This window comes from Zootermopsis nevadensis, unplaced genomic scaffold (assembly GCF_977971745.1).
Source record: "Zootermopsis nevadensis isolate Lab colony 2312 unplaced genomic scaffold, Znev_1.0 Znev_ptg000003l, whole genome shotgun sequence".
Lineage (NCBI taxonomy): Eukaryota > Metazoa > Arthropoda > Insecta > Blattodea > Termopsidae > Zootermopsis > Zootermopsis nevadensis.
The window spans coordinates 2,976,996-2,996,116 of record NW_028259135.1 but is presented as its reverse complement, the minus strand read 5'-3'; the positions used below and the strand labels follow the sequence as shown (position 1 = coordinate 2,996,116).

Genomic DNA, 19,121 nt, shown 5'->3' with positions numbered 1-19,121 from the left:
GTCCTGCTTGCAGGATGACCGCTTTCGAGGACACCTTTGCCCCGTTATCCTGTTCCTACGAATAATTCTAACATGAAAACTTGATTACGAATGGTAAGTCGGTGAGGGTTTGAGAGGAAAAGATAGTGACCTCTCTCTCTCTCTCTCTGGTATTTGTCTGGAAGGAACGAGTAAAACCACGAAAATGTCATTTTGGATAACAGGGAATGCGGTAGAGATTTCTTAAATATTCACAAATAAATATTCTGAATATCTCAAGAATACTGAAGGCTCTCAATGCATTTCAACGAGGCCTATTAGACCAATAAAAACTTTTGAAGTAAAACTGTGCATATCATGTTTATGCCGAAACGTCGACTGTTTTAAATTAAATATTCGTGTTGGATGTGAATGAAAAATCTGGTTTTGAAAACTAATACACCACGGAAAGACAAATTTTTACAATAAACATAATAACTGAAGATGTTTTACGTTGGAGTTAAATGTGTCGAGTTTAAGGAAGTGGTGTCCCACAGGAAGAATTCAGGCAGGCCGGGAAGCGAACCAGGTCCTTCTCGCAACCCACCAGTTCCCCCCCCCCCTCCACCTCGCCTTGCCACTAGCTGGGCTCCTCATTATGAATGCTCCACTGAACTTGATGGACAGACAGTGTTCAGCTGGAGTACAGTGAAGACACTCGCCGATGGAAAAAGTTCTCGGCGTAAATTTGGGCACCAGGGTGGAACTATAAGGTGAGCACAGCGAACATTCGAAGCTTTGGGGCTCAGAAGCACCGTCTACTAGACCGACCAGCTAATTGTTTTGTAAAGTACATAATCGTCTCTCAGCATCTGTTATAACTACGTAACAAAATCTCTGCTTTAACACAGCCCTAATGTTCGTAACTTCGTACACAAAAACCTTCCATTAGAATTTCTTATAATCACATCATGTTCCTGTTAAGTCAGAAACAATCTTATTTTCACATCTGTTTCTTGAAATTTTTCAACAGAAATATTTTGGATACAAACGGTAACAAAAACCAAAATCTAAGCTATGAAAACTACATGAGATTATACGATAGTGTAAATATATGACCCAAAGATATATTACGTAACAGAGGCATTGACAGAACTGTAGACCAGTTTTAAAAGTTTTAAAACAGCTTGTAGTATTACGTTATTAAATTGAGTAAATTAATAATAATAAGAAAAATAATAAATGAGAAATAATTATAAAATCTGTAAGAGACCGCTTGTTAAATCTAGGCGTCGATGGTAGGGTTATGTAAAAACTTGTAGAAAAATAGTGTTAAAACTGTGAACAGAATTGAAATGCTCACGATGTGATCCAGTAGCCCGTTTCTCTGAACACTGTGATATTCTTAAGATAGTGTAGTTGCGTCATATTGTGATTTATTAAATTAAAATTAAATTATTTGGTTATTCCGTCAAATCACAATGTATTTAAAATAAGATAATTAAAATAATCTATTATTCGATATGGAACACAGAATGATATTTTAATTATTTTAATTATCTTATTTCAAATACATTGTGATTTGACGGAAAAAGTAAATAATTAACTGTGATATTCAGTTTGTTCGAGTCGGTACTTCTTAATAAATGGAATCTCTTAGTAGGACAATATTCAAATTTGAGACAGTGCAATAGGCTTCCATACATTACACATCGGCTGTCAATACGCTATACAGAAATGTATAGATTAATGTCCCTCAAACTTTCTGGGGTTGCGGACCCCCTCCATAGAATCCTTTGTACGTTTTAGTTAAATAAAATATAAACTAATTAGAATATAGATAGAATTTTAAAAAAAAAATCGTCATATTTTTGTTTCAATTTGGATGTAAAAAAATTTAATGACAGAACTTAAAATGTAATACATCAGAAAATATAAGAAACACTGATGTATAAGACTTCACTGAATTATTATCAAATAATAAGTAAGTGTAATATATATTTTAACTTAAGATTAAACCTAAACGTTTATAGGCTAATAATAATTTTGCTTGGCTCACAGGAGAACGACCGCTCTGTTTACTAGCCGGGTGGCACGGAAGTTTGAAAATCTTGAAGGACCACGACTTCATAAAACCTCTTCTCACTTGCTAATTTTGATCATAATCTCTTAATCATGAAGCTTCACCCCTCAGAGACAATCTCCGATAAATTTAAACATTCGGTCAGTTGGGCAAAATGACTCTCTACTCCTATTCCCTACACATAATATTTCTTGAAAAATTAGATAAACTTTTAGAACGTGTAAAAAATAATTGCAGGATACGTCCCTTGGCTTGATTTTATATTTCACTCACGTTATAATATGTGAATATTTAAACTGTGACAAAATTGAAAATATCAAATCTTTGGCTTCGAAGACAGAACAGATAAGTTACCTCTACAATTTTCTAAAACCTAGTCAACTTTCATCTCCACGTAATTTGCTTCCCTCAATAAATAAGAACAATATGGAGAAATTATATACTGGACTCGTGTGGTTATTAAATATTTGATTGTTTATTTTTAACCGTCTAATCACAAATATTTCACCCACGCGACATACATTTACGAAACAACATTGAATGTGATAACAAAGTACAATTGATCTAGAAGAGGATAACTTTCTGATATTTAATGGACATCTGACGAAGGATTGCATTTAGAATATTACATTTAAATTTATATCGATTATACACCTGAAGATGGTTCCTTGAAAACCGAAACATGTCGTGAAAAAGATGATGCTCTAATTGTAAATCGAACATTTCGATAGAAAGAGCATTATTTTAATATATTTTAATATATTTTAAATATAAAATGTTAATTATAGTAATAATATTTTAATATTTTAAATATTAAATGTTAATTATAGTAATAATATTTTAATATTTTAAGATTTAATTAAATATTTTATTGTGATTAGACGGTTAAAATAAACAATTATAATCATCACAATATGACGCAATAATATCATCTCATAAATATTGGGTGTTACCGCATTTGAATTTGTATTAATGACTTTGCGGTCACCCTGATGATAGAGGCAGCAAGCAACATCTACCAGAGTACACGGCTCAATAACCCAGAAGACAGACATCTTTATGTTCTCAGCTGTGAGGACTTGGAATACGACAAACCTCACGACAGGTTCGACGTTTCTGGAACAGCCTGTGGATAGAGGCGTAGTTGCGCAATCTGCCACTGAACTTCACTTATTTCTAATGCTCTATTATGTCGTTAGAACTTGTGGTTATGTGGAGTGGCGTATCACCCACCAGTCAGTCGGCCAATTCTGTGTGGGCCAGAGCAGCAGTAATGACAACTTCCTGGCTCTGAATTGTGAGAGCCATCTCCACTCGAACAGCTTTCGCCTTGGGAAGTTAATTTGGGGGGAAAATTTTAATTAATATCTCACGTACTTATCCCTGCACTCAGTTACGTGTCAGTAATGGAGAAAAATGGTTGAATGTAGAATCAGCACCACGCATTAATCTCGAGAGTCTATGGATGCGAGTAGTCTTATTTCTCTCTGACAAGTCTATTTCTTAGCAGAACATGGACTGAATTCTTCATGGTTAACTTTGTCATTCCCAAGATAAAATCATCGATATAATAATTTGAAACATGACACATAGCTAAACGTCTTCACAGTTGATAAGAACTAACTCTGTGGAATAAAATCCTTCTCGAAAAGTTCAGTTAATCAAGAAATTCCGCGACTTATTGAAAGCCGAAGGTTCATTACAGACGGAGCCAACGATAACGCGGTTGAAGTCTATTCAGGGAGTCGCAGTTTCAATTTAATGATGTCTCTATCATCAGGGACATCAAATTTTGATTATAGGTGCGGAGATGGTCCCTGAAACGTCGATTTTTAACGAACTGACACGGTTGATAGCCCAAAAATATTTTATTATCGATTGAGAAATTTTCCGATTGGCCTTGGAAACATCACGAAGCTAGAAAAATTGCGTTTTCTGGACTGACATGAACACCATTCTTCCCCTTGTTTCGTAACGCCCGTTGAAGAATTAATTCCTTAAATTGTAATTCGACACAGAAAATCCAGGATGAAACACTTGGAACTCCATCGGTATTAAATTCACTTGACTTGCTATAATTGACTGCCAGCTTAAGTGTAGTCTGCGTCATATATTACACTTGTGAGCGCGAGAGAATTTGATCAAGCTGATGAACTATCAGCTGAAACAACGGTACACATTATTTTCGTTGTGAAAACATAAACACCATCTCCAGAATTTACAATCCGTTCGCATTTACATCTGAATCGCCGAAGTACTCCGATGCGGATGATGTGAACAGCTGTCGTCATGAAATGATAATATTAAAATAAATCTTGAGGGCAAATTACGTAAGTTGTTGAAATATATTAATCTATAAAATAGTGTAGTTGCGTCATATTGTGATTTATTAAATTAAAATTAAATTATTTGGTTATTCCGTCAAATCACAATGTATTTAAAATAATATAATTAAAATAATTAAAATATCATTCTTTAATTGAATAAAAATTTACTTGGATATTATCCATCGTCTAGTAATAAAACGTAACTTTTCCAATTGTAAATCGATTATTCGATATGGAACAAAGAATGATATTTTAATTATTTTAATTATCTTATTTTAAATACACTGTGATTTGACGGAATAACCAAATAATTTAATTTTAAATTAATCTAGTTATAAATAGGGATAGTGGTGGGCTGTTGTGAACACGACCTCCGGGTTCCAAAATGGCGGTGAATTTCAGAAGGGCTCTACTCCATACAGTTAATTTATATAAACTACCAAGTTATTTAGTGTTGTGTCCTGTTCAAAAATTAGTATCTCGTCACTTGCATGGCAGGATTAACAGGCCGCCTATCGTGACTGGGACGTTTCATAATCTTAAAATAGGTCACGATCTGTTATGGTATGAATTTAATAAATATAATTATTGTACAGATAAAGCGTTCATAATTGAAACCACCTTCATTTTATAATTTTTGAATAAAATTACGAAAGGGACGAAGGATATTAAGAAGAATGAAAATTTAAGTCTGCAAGAGAAATCATTTCCCGTTAAATTTCAACGACAGTTGTACACTACTATGAAGAATAATATGAATTATTTGTTTATTTATTTGTTCTTTAAAATACCTCCCGACATTAAATCTTTCATTTACTTACTACTCTTGTAAGCTTTGAATATTTCTGACCTGCGACAACTAAAATAAGTTTATAATTGTAAGGTGCATTACTCTATTAGCCTTCATTCCCTCAATTAGGACAGCAGATGCGCTAAGAATGCCACGAGGTTGTCTTGTAAGAAAGTCTCAAATGAGAGCTATTAACTTGGAGAACACCAATTATGTTGTTAGGTTCGGCTTATACATAACACAGTTACGCAAGCAGTTGACGGTCGAACATCGAATACATTCGATACTCGATCGACAGTGGGCAACACCGCAACTGTGAGTCGTTCATAATCTTCATACGAATAAAGACAATAATTGGTAGGAGGCTGGGGTTTGAATTCTGGCAGACGATTAAAACTGGATTGATCTTTGCAGTTGTGTTCGTTTAGTGATTTTTTTCTGAACATGTCTTGCTTACAGAAGTGGACTATAATAAACAGGAAACACACTGAAATATGCACAAACTGGACGCTGACATGGGAGCCGGTGAAAACCCCACGGCCTGCAAGTAAGTTTATCAGTTACGCCTCAGCGAACTTCAGCCACGTCTTATCTCGTCCGTCTGTATATAAGATTAAATGTGTCACGTAACAATAACCTCCAAAGCTGTACATCATAAGATTACAAGATTATTGGCCCCGCTTCGCATTTGGAATCCTAGGTTCGAATCCGGTTCGAATGAATTCTGACTAAAATATATATAACCGGAAATTCCCAAAATCTATCTAAAGTACTCTGTAGGAGGAAAAACTATAAACTCCTGCTGCTGTTACGAGCTTCTAAAATCTCCTAGATCGAACTCGAAGAGACTGAGATTCTAAAATGAATCTACTGGAAAGTTAGGTTAGGTTAGGTTAGGTTAGGTTGGGTTACGTTAGGTTAGGTTAGGTTATGTTACGTTAGGTTAGGTTACGTTAGGTTAGGTTAGGTTACGTTAGGTTAGGGTACGTTAGGTCAGGTTACGTTAGGTTAGGTGAGGTTAGGTTAGGTTAGGTTAGGTTGGGTTAGGTTAGGAGCTTCTAGTTTTGCCTTGTACAAGCTAGAAATTGTGAGCGCACGAAATCTCTTACGGGGATTTACGATCTCTCATTCGGAAGCTGATTTCCCCAGCATCTTCCTTTGCAGGCCTCACCAGCAGAACGGTGATCGGAAGGAGGCTCGTAGAAGTGTCACCAAGATCTCTCTACACCAGTTGCCCGAACCTGACGGATCGCCACCGCTGGATGACTACAACCCACACTTGCACCGTGAAGTAGAGACCCCAACTACGTAAGTTACATTTCTTTACAGATATTCTGTTGTCAGGAGCTTTCGAATCCTGGCGGAGCACCTGTTAAAATAAAGAAATCTCACCAGCTCCCCGAAAAGACCGGCATTTTACAAAATGGTAAGACGGTTTCAAGCTTGGACGAATTCTTCGGCAGGCTCTTGTGAAAACAGTAGTACAATTTCGGGTTCTATTGAATGTTATGAATCTCCTGACCAGATTAAGTCTAATCCACACTTTGCAACCCCATTTTACAAAATTCCGTTTTAAAAATTTCAAGTAATCTCTTCCCTTCAAGGCATTGAAACAAAAACTTTGCACAAATTTCGTATCTCCCGTACGCGACTTGTCCTGCGTAACTTATCCTCCTTTGTTTAACGAAGATTTCAAATTACGGAGATCCTCATTAAGTAGTTTTCTCCAACCTCCAGTTACTTAATCCCTCTCAGATCCCAGCACCCTTTTCTCTTACACCGTCAACCTGTGTTCTACCCTTAATGTAAAATACCAAATTTTATACCCATACGAAACAATAGATAAAATCATAGTTAATCCGTCTTTAGTTTTAAGCATAAACATTAGAACAGCGTAGGTGTACGTATGTACATGAAACGATAAAATAGTTGAATGTATAAAACAGTGATTTCAACATCCCTTATCCCGCAGGAACGCTGAAACTCTGATCCACTTGTTGAAGGGGAGTCTGGGGACAGGGATCCTCGCCATGCCCAATGCCTTCTTCAAGTCGGGCCTGATTGTGGGCTTCGTAGGAACGATTCTGATAGGAAGTCTCTGTACCTACTGCATACACGTTTTGGTAAGTACGATTAAAGCAGGGAGATCAGTTCGACAAGAGTAGAAAGTGTACTCCAGATGGTGTACACATACTTTCCAAATACGCTTAAAGTTTGTTATACTGGCTGCAAAACCACTGCTAACAATCGTCTTTGGCCTAAATTTATTTTTCAGTGTCGTGTAGTTTTTACAGTAAAGATAGACATTGCACGATTTTCAACTTTTTAAATAAAAACGTTACCTGCAGTCCCACTAACCTTATTTGCGTATATAATAAAATGATATCAAATCTAAAACTTCTTGGCGATGGTGAAGAGTCAATTGAATAAAATTTTTGGATATTATCCATCGTCTAGTAAATATAAAACGTAAAACGACGTTTCGGAGATGGGACTCTATCTCCGTCTTCAGGTTCCTACACAGTTGGGCCCACTAGATAAAGCTAATCCCTATCTCCGGACCTTCCTTGGATATTATCCATCGTCTAGTAAATATAAAACGTAAAACGACGTTTCGGAGATGGGACTCTATCTCCGTCTTCAGGTTCTAGTTGTATTTTTACGTGTTCAAACTTCCTGAATTTAAAAAGTACACCAGGTCCATACCTGTAATGTATATCGGAGATAGAGTCCCATCTCCGAAACGTCGTTTTATGTTTTATATTTACTAGACGATGGATAATATCCAAGGAAAAAGTCCGGAGATAGGGATTAGCTCTATCTAGTGGGCCCAACTGAGTAGGAACCTGAAGACGGAGATAGAGTCCCATCTCCGAAACGTCGTTTTTTACGTTTTATATTTACTAGACGATGGATAATATCCAAAAATTTTAATTAATTAATAAAATGATGTTTGCCGCGGTAAAAATGTTGAGGGATTTTTGGCCCAACAACCACACTGACTCCTACATTGTCACACATGGAAGTTCATTCTCTCCGTTAGAGGAAACGATCTACATACGTAAGAGTGGCTGTTGCAGGTGCGGTCACAGTATCGGATGTGCAGAAGTTTGAGGGTCCCTATCCTCAGTTACCCACGCACTCTGCAGCTAGCTCTGGAGCAGGGGCCGAGCGTGCTAAGAAGGTTCGCCTTATACGCGGGGTAAGCAACTACAAAATCTATCCTCAAATTGTGGTGAAAATTGGGAATTGCAAATGTACGTCTCTCATTCCCAAGTCTGTGGTTAAAACCCAGGCCGTGGAATATCAGACTTTACTTGTGAATTGTGTTGGATGCAAACGGTGATAATTTCTTATATATTATTTTAAACAAAACTACAATTTTTTTTTGTTTTATATTAATATGAAGATCGTATATTATCTTCAAAGCACAGCGGCGATGTAATATAACCCTTTGAATCCGAAGCTTGTCTAAATATTATTTAATAAATCGGTCCGTACCGCGAAGAAAACACAACACTTCACCATTACAAAAGACGACTGGTTGACGCTGTTTAAGGAAATAATCCCTGTTTACACTGAGAACAATACGAAACCCATACATACAAAACGCACAGTTATTAACTGTGTAAATAAGGTGGTACATATAATTACCACTGGGTCTTAAATGGTTAAATATTGTCTTAAAGAACTCTGCATTTTATTAAAGAACGTATTTGTGGGTTTAATTTGATTCTCGGCGATTATTTACGTTACAGCATTAACCGACTGAACTTTGTAATTGAGACGAGTTGTGTTTCCTTTAGGGTAGGAAAATTAATTTTTAAATATAATTTCGACGAACTTCGTGCTTCAAAGGGGTAAGCGATAAACATTAACCAAAGGTGTTTTAGAACAAAGTGTGAACGGGGATATCTAGATCTTCGGGAGATTAAGAATAAAAATACTGTACAAAATTACATAACCAGAGAGCGTTATAATGCACACCCTTAACCTAATGTCATTAGAGTAATTATGTAAATTAGGATGCTGTAGGGAATTATCTGGATCATCTGCCAAGAACGTATATGAACAGGTCCCAGTCCGAGAAGAGGATGGAAGGATCCTGTTCATATGGACCTGTCGTCAGACAGAACACTAAATAATAATAAGATGAGGTGGTCTAGCGGTTAGAACGCTGGCCTTGTAATCCTGGGGTCTCGGGTTCGATTCCCGGCGGTGCCCGAATTTATAACTTGTGTTGGGCAAGGCCGTGGTCTAGGCAACACGGAGTTTTCCTCCGGGAGCTTCCCCGGTTTCTCCGTGGCATCCCAACAATTACTCCATTCACACACAGGAGAAGGCAATGGCAAACCACTTCTGGATCATCTGCCAAGAACGTATATGAACAGGTCCCAGTCCGAGAAAAGGATGGAAGGATCCTGTTCATATGGACCTGTCCTCAGACAGAACACTAAATAATAATAAGATGAGGTGGTCTAGTAATCCTTGGGTCTCGGGTTCGATTCCCGACGGTGCCCGAATTTATAACTTGTGTTGGGCAAGGCCGTGGTCTAGGCAACACGGAGTTTTCCTCCGTGGCATCCCAACAATTACTCCATTCACACACAGAAGAAGGCAATGGCAAACCACTTCTGGATCATCTGCCAAGAACGTATATGAACAGGTCCCAGTCCGAGAAAAGGATGGAAGGATCCTGTTCATATGGACCTGTCCTCAGACAGAACACTAAAAAAAGGGGGGATTATAGCATGCAGGAGGGAAATAAGGAATGTTTACACACCTCAATGGGAACATATAATACTGAAATGGCCTTAAAGAAATTGTGTGTGAAGATACAGACGTTATTTAGATTTCCGAGTGAAATGTCGGCTTTTTATGAATATTCTAATAAACCGTTTAATTGCAAGAAACAAGAGAGGTGTTAATTCCCGCTTTTCAGTAAAAATACATGTAAGTAACACAGAGTTAATTTAGGAAACGTCATCTTGATCTCTCTTCGCCCCTCCTGTTCAGGTAACGTGTTCAAGTAATGCATAAGACAGAAACAAAACATTTGCAATTGAATTACAGAATTTCACCGACACTAAATTACGTACTCAGTCCAGAAATGTGGTTCTAAAGAATAAATTAAATTATTTAATTACCCTATATATGAGATGATAAAGTTGCGTCATATTGTGATAAATATATATTTGTTTAAATCTTGTCAGTCTAATCACAATAAAATTCCTATTAAATATTAAAATATTACTATATTAAATATTTTAAATATTTAAATGTTAATTATAGTAATATTTTAATAGGAATTTTATTGTGATTAGACTGACAAGATTTAAACAAATAAACAAATATACCCTATATATGTAAAACATACAAAACAAACAAACAATGGTTCCTTAAAAACAAAACATTTTCCTATCACAAGGACACCTGCATTTTAAAGAGGTATTGTGGTGTAATTATACGCCTAGTAATGTGTTGTGTTGCTCAAAACAGGACAACTAACTGAAACATTTCATCTTGTTTTCAGTGGTGCTGTGAATGCGTTTCTGATCCTGTACCAGCTAGGAATTTGCTGTGTTTACATTGTCTTCGTGGCGACTAACATAAAACAGGTGAAACAGATACATTAAAACTATTATTCTGTACATTGGCAAACACGTCTAACGCCTGCCTTAAATATCAGAGCATAAAGAACAAAGTGAATTTTCGGGGTTTCATTTCGTCTCCAGAATGAAAATTCTGCAAAGATTAATATATGATAAGATGGTAAAGTTGCGTCATATTGTGATATAATAAATATATTGTTTAAATCTTGTCCGTCTAATCACAATAAATTCTTATTAAATATTAAAATATTACAATAATTAACATTTAAAATATTTAAAATATTAAATGATGTTCTTTATCGAAATATTCGATTTACATTAGACCATCATTTTTCATGTTTCACGACATGTTTCAGTTCCTAAAAAAACCATCCTCAGGTGTATATAATTATATAAAGCTTCAAAACGATAAATAATTCAAATACAATTTTCATACATTATGCTAGCGTACATTTTTATCAGATTTTTACCAGATGTCAAACGATGTTCTTTTTCAGATTTTTATTCCATTTTTAATAACATACTCGATGTTGTTCTGTATATATACATCATCGTTCTAAAAAGTCTCAGATCATATCATATTTCAGTTGCGTGCTGTTCCTACCAAATTTCTCGACATTCTAGTGTCCATAATAATGTAATAAAAACAGACTTACAGCTCGTTAAATACAGGAATACCTCGGAGATATTGCGGGTTCGGTTCCGGACCACCGCAATAAAGCGAGTCATACGAATTTTTTGGTTTCCCAGTGCATATAAAAGTTATGTTTACATTATACTGTAGTCTATTAAGTGTGCAATAACATTATGTCTAAAAAAAACAATGCGAGAATTACCAAAATGTGACACAGAGACACGAAGTGAGCACGTGCTGTTGGAAAAATGGCGCCGATAGACTTGCCACAAACCTTCAATTTGTAAAAAAAACGCAATATCTGCGAAGCGAAATAAATCGAGGTATTCCTGTACTCTCTACTCACAAAAAACTGTTCCTAGGAGACCCTAATATTGACTGCGCAAAAGCCGCGCGTTGTTATATCTAATCGATGACAATAACAACAATAATATAAATTAATTTTGAAACTCTGTGACTACGGCGCACACTACAACGACAAACTTCTTGGACATTATCCGTCATTATATTTTAAAATAAAAACGACGTTTTAGAGACATGTTGAAGTTTCCGAAACGTCGTTTTAATTGAAATTAATGGATAATACCTAAGAAGTCTGTCGTAATAATAATAATAATATATATATATTTTAAATCTTGTCCGTCTATACCAATAAATTCTTATTAAATATTAAAATATTACAATAATTAACATTTAACGTTCACCCACACTAAAGTCAATATTGAGCATGATGTACATATACAGAACAACATCGAGTATGTTATTAAAATGGAATAAAATCTGGAAAAGAACTTCATTTGATATCTGATAAAAAAAATCTGATAAAATGTACGCTAAAATAATATATAGAAAATTGTATTTAAGTTAATATTGATTTGAATTTTTATATAATTATATTCACCTGAAGATAGTTCTTTTAGGAACTGAAACATGTCGTGAAAAAATGAAAAATGATGGTCTAATGTAAATCGAATATTTCGATAAAGAACATCATTTGATATATTTTAAATATTAATTATTGTAATATTTTAATATATAATAAGAATTTATTGTGATTAGACGGACAAGATTTAAAATATATATTTATTATATCACAATATGACGCAACTTTACCATCTCAATAATAATATAGTTTAGTCAGAACACTGACTTACTGTGGGTTAGAGGATCAAGGTTAGATTCTTAGCTGGGCGGGTTTATTCACTTCTAAACCAATTTTATATACGAGGTGCGATCGGAGGGTTTCCAGACTGCTCGTATAAAAACCCGTACACTTATCTCAGGTATTAAATTCATCCATCACCCTCGAAGTAGTTCCCCTGGGAGTGAACACAACGATCCCAGCGCCGCTGCCAAGCCTGGAAGCATCCCTGGAAATCTTTCTTTGTCAGCCTGTCAAGCACCATCTGCGATTCTGCCTGAATCTCTTCTATCGTCTCAAATCTCCTTCCCTTTAGCTGAATTTTCATCTTTGGGAAGAGGAAGAAGTCACACGGAGCTTAGAAAGGAAGTTGGGGTCGGTTCTTGCAAGATCTTTGAGCTCCTCACAAACGAGAAGTCGATTCTGCTTCTGGTCCTCAGACCGGATGCGTCGCATGTGGAGTTCTTCCTTTAGAATCAGCTGACAGGTCCCATAGCCTATCCCAACAATGTCGCTCAAGTCGGTGATGGTACGACGTCGATCTTCGTAACATTTTCGGGCGTTGTGCTCGAAGATGGTCGTCCAGAACGCTCGTCATCATCGACAGAGGTTCGGCCATTTTTAAAACGTGAATGCCACACAAAAGTTTGCGGACTCCCCAGATGCTTGCTTTAGCATTTCATAGGTTTCCGTAGCCGTTTTGGCGAGTCTTTGGCAAAATTTGATTTGTTCATGAAAATCCGCCATTCCGAAATCGCAGGAGGGTCGGTGTAATGCACTACCAAAACGCCCGTAACTAAGAAACAAATGCTAATTCGATGATGCCGGCTTGCACACTGATTCACTATGAATGTAGGCCGCACCCCCTAAAGGCAGAAGCTCGTACTACATCCGGTTCGCCCTCTATTGACACAGTCTTGAAACTTTCCGATCGCACCTCGTACAATAAGTAACGGCTTCAATAACCTAAGACTAGGCGTGGCTACGTCTTAATTCTTCGACGATTTAAGTGATACCGGAGAGACAGATATTTACTCCTTTAAAGGCATCGTCGATGCGTTGGCGGTGGACTTAACGCGTTGTTTGTGGTCACTCATTTTACTGCAGGTGGTGGATGAATACTACGAGGCGAAGCTGGACGTGCGACTCTACATGGTAATGCTCCTGCCACCGCTGATTCTCATTAACTGGGTACGCAATCTCAAACTGCTCGCGCCGTTCTCCTCGTTCGCTAACGTCGTCACATTCGTGAGCCTCGGGATCACCTTGTACTACGTGTTCGACGGGATACCCTCGCCGTCAGAGCGAAATATGGTTGGCAATGTAGTAGACTTCCCGCTCTTCATCGGCACCACGCTGTTCGCGCTCGAAGCTGTCGGAGTGGTGAGTGTGCCTTCAGCTAACTACATTCAGTGCAGTCTACCTTCAGGAGCTAAGAGTACGCTCAGCTAGTCAAACTCCCCCGCCTTTTTAAGAAACCTGAAGGTTTATTAATGTGTTCACAAAACCCATTCATCGGTCTCTATTTTGAGTCAGATACAACAATTTCTCTCTAAGATACACTTTAGTATTATCCTTCAAACTTAAGTCTTCGAAGTGGCCTCTTTCCTTCAAGCTTTCCAACCAAAATTTTGTACGTAATTTTTTTTAATTTTCCCCCTGCATACTATATCATTACTTAATCACCCTGGTAATATTTTGTGAAGATTACCAACAAGGTTCTTGTTGGCTTATTAAAACATTCGTATTGTATTTATTAGATACCATGAAATTATTAACACCATCCACACAACTTGCATTGAATTAAAAATAACAAAATAGGATTTGAGGTTTTCATGGCGGTAAGTCTGAAGATGGCTGTCTTCTGGGTTGTTGCGTCGTGTAATCTAGTAGAAGTTTACCGACGTTTCAGGGCCCTGATAATGGAGGCAGCAATAACCTCTGAAACGTCGGCAAACTTCTACCAGACTACATGGCGCAACAACCCAGAAGACAGCCATCTTTAGAAATAACAAAACTTGGATTAGGTTCTTAATCCCCACCCAAGAAATCGTTGTTAAATTCAAACGGATGAATTCTCCTCCGCGTGTTTAGCAAATTAGAGCGAGAAAGTATTTGAACGAATTTACCGGTTATCTGAGTCTGTCCACAGATCATTGCGCTGGAGTACAACATGAAGAATCCTGTGGATTTCGGAGGTTACTGCGGTGTCTTCAACCGTGGAATGGGCATCATAGTCTTTATGTATGTGTTCGTCGGCTTCGTGGGTTACGTCAAATACGGCGAAGCCGCCGCAGGAAGCATCACGCTGAACCTCCCGACCGACCAGAAGTAAGCTGACCTCCGCTCTCGACCGCTGTGTCCCAAATACGGGCAACCCCCAATATGAACCGCGTGTCTAAACCTCGGCGTACTTGGTATAAGACAAGTTACAAATTGTACGCGTAGCTTTAACAATCCTGGCGCGTTATAAAGAATTCGATTATGGCCTTTACAAGAAGCGCCCGTGATGTGATAACCCCCGGGTAACCATGGTAACTAAGGTAGCGTGAATTTGGTGCAAATGTGTTATTGTATAAGTCAGAGGTTCCCAAAGTGTGAGGCGCCGTCCCCCCTGGGGGAAGTTTTTTAACGAAATATGGAGAAACATTTTAAACATCCTTTGCTTGGTTGAGGCAGTTTAGTTGTCTTAAGGTACAATTTGGCAGCACGCGACAGAGACAAGCGACCGAGGCAGGCGACAGAGACGGGAGACGGACACATCGCAGCTTGTCGCCACACGCTTTTGAGGTGACGACCGAGACATGTGGCAAAGTGTTTGTTTTCTTTGTTTTGTTGAGACATACGTGCACATATTCTGTGAAAAATGAGTACAAAAATGCTTCTAAAAAGGTTACTCGAAGAATAAGAAGAAGATGATGTGTTGCTGTGTTATTTGTTGCGAAAGAAACAAAGAAAACCTACGAGTTCAATATTCAAAACCAGACGTGAAGAAGGATCTTTCTGTCTGTTAATAAAGAATCATTTATCATTTTCTGCTACTAATTCTACCAATTGCTCATCTTGGTCACCAGTAAATTCAATTTCTGCCATTATTTTACTCAACAACACACGTGCTGCCTGAGCCCGTCGCGAGACACTACTGGTCCGAGAGCCGTCTCCTGTGCTTTGTCTCTGTCGCGCGCAGCCAAATTGTACCTTTACAGTGCTGTAGAATTCAGACTCGTGGAGCATCGGCGGTTTTAGGAACTAAACGGCAAATACGTTCACAGAAGCGACCACATCCATCCCACTAATCCAGGTATGAAACGTATATTTTATTACAGTGTTTTAAATTAAACGCTTTGAATAATATATACTAAATTATAAAAAAAAAATGTATACTCATAGCTAAATTTTATGTCAAATCTGTGGAAGGGGGCGTGAAATTTAAGAAATGTTTTAAGGGGGGCGAAAGGTATAAAAGTTTGGGAACCTCTGGTATAGGAACGTTACAGGTCTCAATTACATGTTTTGAAAAAAACCTTTAATCCAAATGAATCTAGCCCAGCCACATGAGGCTGAGAGGTTAGGACCAGTTAATTAAGAATTAGCATTTACTGAACGAAATAACGAAAACATATTTTAGTTTCAACTTATCCTTATCTTCGTCATAGCACTTTGCAGAAGGCATGCACTGTTGTGATGTTGATAGTGGGTCAATTGAAAGGGAAACAGACTCAACGCAGTGGTCTGGTATTTCCTTCAGGTTGGCCCAGAGTGTCAAGATTATGTTTGCCATCGCAATCTTCATCACGTACGCGCTGCAATGCTACGTGCCTCTTGAGATCGTGTGGAACACGTACGTCAAGGACAGGCTGGTGGATGTCTCCAACAGGAGGAAAATGCTGGTAGAGTACGTCATGAGGACCTGCATCGTCATAGGGACGTGTAAGTAGTACCAACTGTGCAAAGTGAAATTTACCGAACTATTACCTAGTTCTTCGCCGTATTTATGTCCTGTGGGTATAATCTCCGTAATACCACTATATCCTTAAGTGAATTTATCAGTATTAAAATTTCGTAAAATAAATAATTTAAAATAAAGTCTGCTTAATTTTAGAGAAAATTCTTTCTGAAAATCGACATGTTTCATGAGCTAAATATAACACGACACTAGTAGTATTGAATTTAAATTTTTATAAAGTGAACCATCTAACTTATGTAAAATATAACCCGAAACGTCGTTACGCATTTCCACTATAATCACTGCTGCCAGTAGCAGTGTTATTTACTAAAAACTTTTATTGTAGTTCTCTGAAATCTTAAATCATGCTGGTTCTTGAAAAATTCGACGGCAAATTATATCTAACGTATCTCAATCCCTTGCCCAATTTATTCCCTTTTTTAATCACTTTGTTGCATTTATATCCTTACCTCATACCTCCCGTATTCTTTTCCGATATATTTTGGTTTGGAACAATAATTAAACATGCCAGACATACGACGTTATTCAAACGTTCTCGTCACCCACACAAAAAATAATTGTAACAGCTACCCAATGGTAACAGAGCGTCTTCCATCTAGCGTCATTTCTTAGAACTATTAGTCCTCTCTAATCGCAATCGGATATGGATTAATGCAAGCAACGAACGATCTGGGTTGTAGAGACTTAGTACAGATCTGATTTGCACTGAAAAATGTTTGCATTCTTCCTTTGTTTAACAGTCCTGCTAGCTGTGGCTATCCCACGCCTTGAGCTCTTCATATCTCTGTTCGGTGCGCTGTGTCTCTCCGCGCTTGGCATAACCTTCCCTGCAACTGTGGAGCTCTGCCTACTGTGGCCTTCAAAATGCTACGGCCGATTTTACTGGATCCTCGTCAAAGACATTCTGCTGATCGTATGCGGAATCCTGGGGCTTTTTATCGGAACATACACCAGTATCGCTAACATCGTCCAATCGTTTCTATAAACATGGCGTCTAGGAAGCTAACCTTAAATTATTCGAGTATAAACGGACTCGGACCAATTTCCTGTTTAGAATTACACTTATGATTAAGGATAATTTAGTTTTGTTTTTTTCAAGGTCATTGTGTAGGTTTATTATATTTAGTGATATACAGTGTTTATAATTTCCATCATTTCTGCCATCACAGGGCACGTGTTTAGTAAACAAACAAAATGAATGCATTGAGACCAGAAACTTCCTACTGGTGTTTTTTTCAAACAGGGCAATTCAGAAAGGTAATTCACTATACCAATAATTATCACTGTAAATGATAATCATTAATCCGTAAATGAGAGTAAATACAGCTACCGAAACGTCGTATGTTATCAGATATACTTCATACAATATTATATGTCCAACGTGATATGATATAACGATATTTTCTGAAGTCTATTTGTTATTAGATAAATTTGAATGGATTTTAACAATTTTTTTTTTTATATTCATACTCGCAGACTTCATGTTAGGGGGAGTTGCAGGCAGGTACTGCATATCAACCCCTTCTGAAAACGAAATTCGTCATTTGTTCGTATTCTGTAAGAAGGTATATTAATAAAATGTGCCTACAGAACAGACCATTTTAAACATGACGTAATATATCCTATGTTGCCTAGATGATCCTAAAACCATGTTGAATATAGACAATTAGAATAATATATCGTATGAAACTAAATTAACGACGATTTAACTGTAGTCGAGTGTGAATTTTCACGTTTATAAATCTTGTTGACTTGTGAGTAGATAGAATTATGGAGGGACATACCGTTTTATAAAAACAGAACAGACGGACGAATATTAAGTCAGTTAAAAATTAGAAGAAATACGTGATATAGGTACACATGAAATAAATTTAACCAGGATGCAACGCGGTTAAAAATGTCGTTTTGAGTAGAACCTTTTTCTAAACAGCAATAAACAAATAAAATAACATTCCAGCTCAACCATAAACAAAGAAATGAGTACTTACCTCTTACGGCAACCACACAATTTTTCCGCAGAAGAAATGTCTCCAACATCCACAGGGCTCGAACTGGAATCTGACCAGACGTGAACCGTAATCGTCACAGACTGCTTGGAATACAAACTGCAAGTCTACAGCGGCGGAATGATACACACAACTATTACTGCTCTAGGTTTAATTTACGCATCCGCAAGTTAAAAAAGATATTTCCGATATCGTAGTATTTGCCTTCCCAATTATAAACAGAAAATATTCATCGAACGGGGAAAATTGTTTCCCGAAATCAGATTAATGTAATTTTGTATTCCTGTTAGGAAATGAAAGGACTGTGACGTCATTGGCTGCGTTGTTAATCAAGACAGGTAAGTAAGCTAAGAGTGGGAGTCTTACTGTAGATTCTTTTAGCTGTAGTTGCCCTAGCTAACTATAAATCTCAAAAGTATGTAACTAGAGATGAATCTGAACCGAGGTAGCAATGTTCTGCTGAAAAGTGCTTAGAGAACTATAGCTACCCAGGCTGAATTTTGAGGTTAGTTCTCACGTTTCATTTAGTTGTAATTGTGATTCGTTTGCTGTGCCATAGATGGCAGCACGTGTCGATGTCGCGAAGAATTTCGTCACGACCTT

The 19,121-nt window shown here is 37.3% G+C and overlaps 1 protein-coding gene across 6 annotated transcripts; it reads left to right on the top strand.

Annotated features, from left to right (window-relative positions):
• The first annotated feature begins 619 nt into the window (after window positions 1-619).
• Window positions 620-18,108, top strand: LOC110827947 (proton-coupled amino acid transporter-like protein acs). 6 transcript variants are annotated; one of them, XM_087361050.1, is made up of 10 exons: window positions 620-731; window positions 5,618-5,705; window positions 6,323-6,466; window positions 7,131-7,281; window positions 8,239-8,360; window positions 10,692-10,776; window positions 13,653-13,928; window positions 14,698-14,876; window positions 16,294-16,475; window positions 17,253-18,108. In XM_087361050.1, exons 2-10 carry the CDS (start codon window positions 5,653-5,655, stop codon window positions 17,495-17,497), a joined length of 1,437 nt encoding a protein of 478 aa, XP_087217176.1. In that variant the 5' UTR covers window positions 620-731; window positions 5,618-5,652; the 3' UTR covers window positions 17,498-18,108. The 6 variants fall into 6 exon arrangements, with proteins under 6 accessions (XP_087217176.1, XP_087217166.1, XP_087217175.1 ...); XM_087361040.1 differs by having other exon boundaries at window positions 6,308-6,466; XM_087361049.1 differs by lacking the exon at window positions 620-731 and adding an exon at window positions 3,671-4,371 and having other exon boundaries at window positions 6,308-6,466.
• The last annotated feature ends 1,013 nt before the right edge of the window (window positions 18,109-19,121 follow it).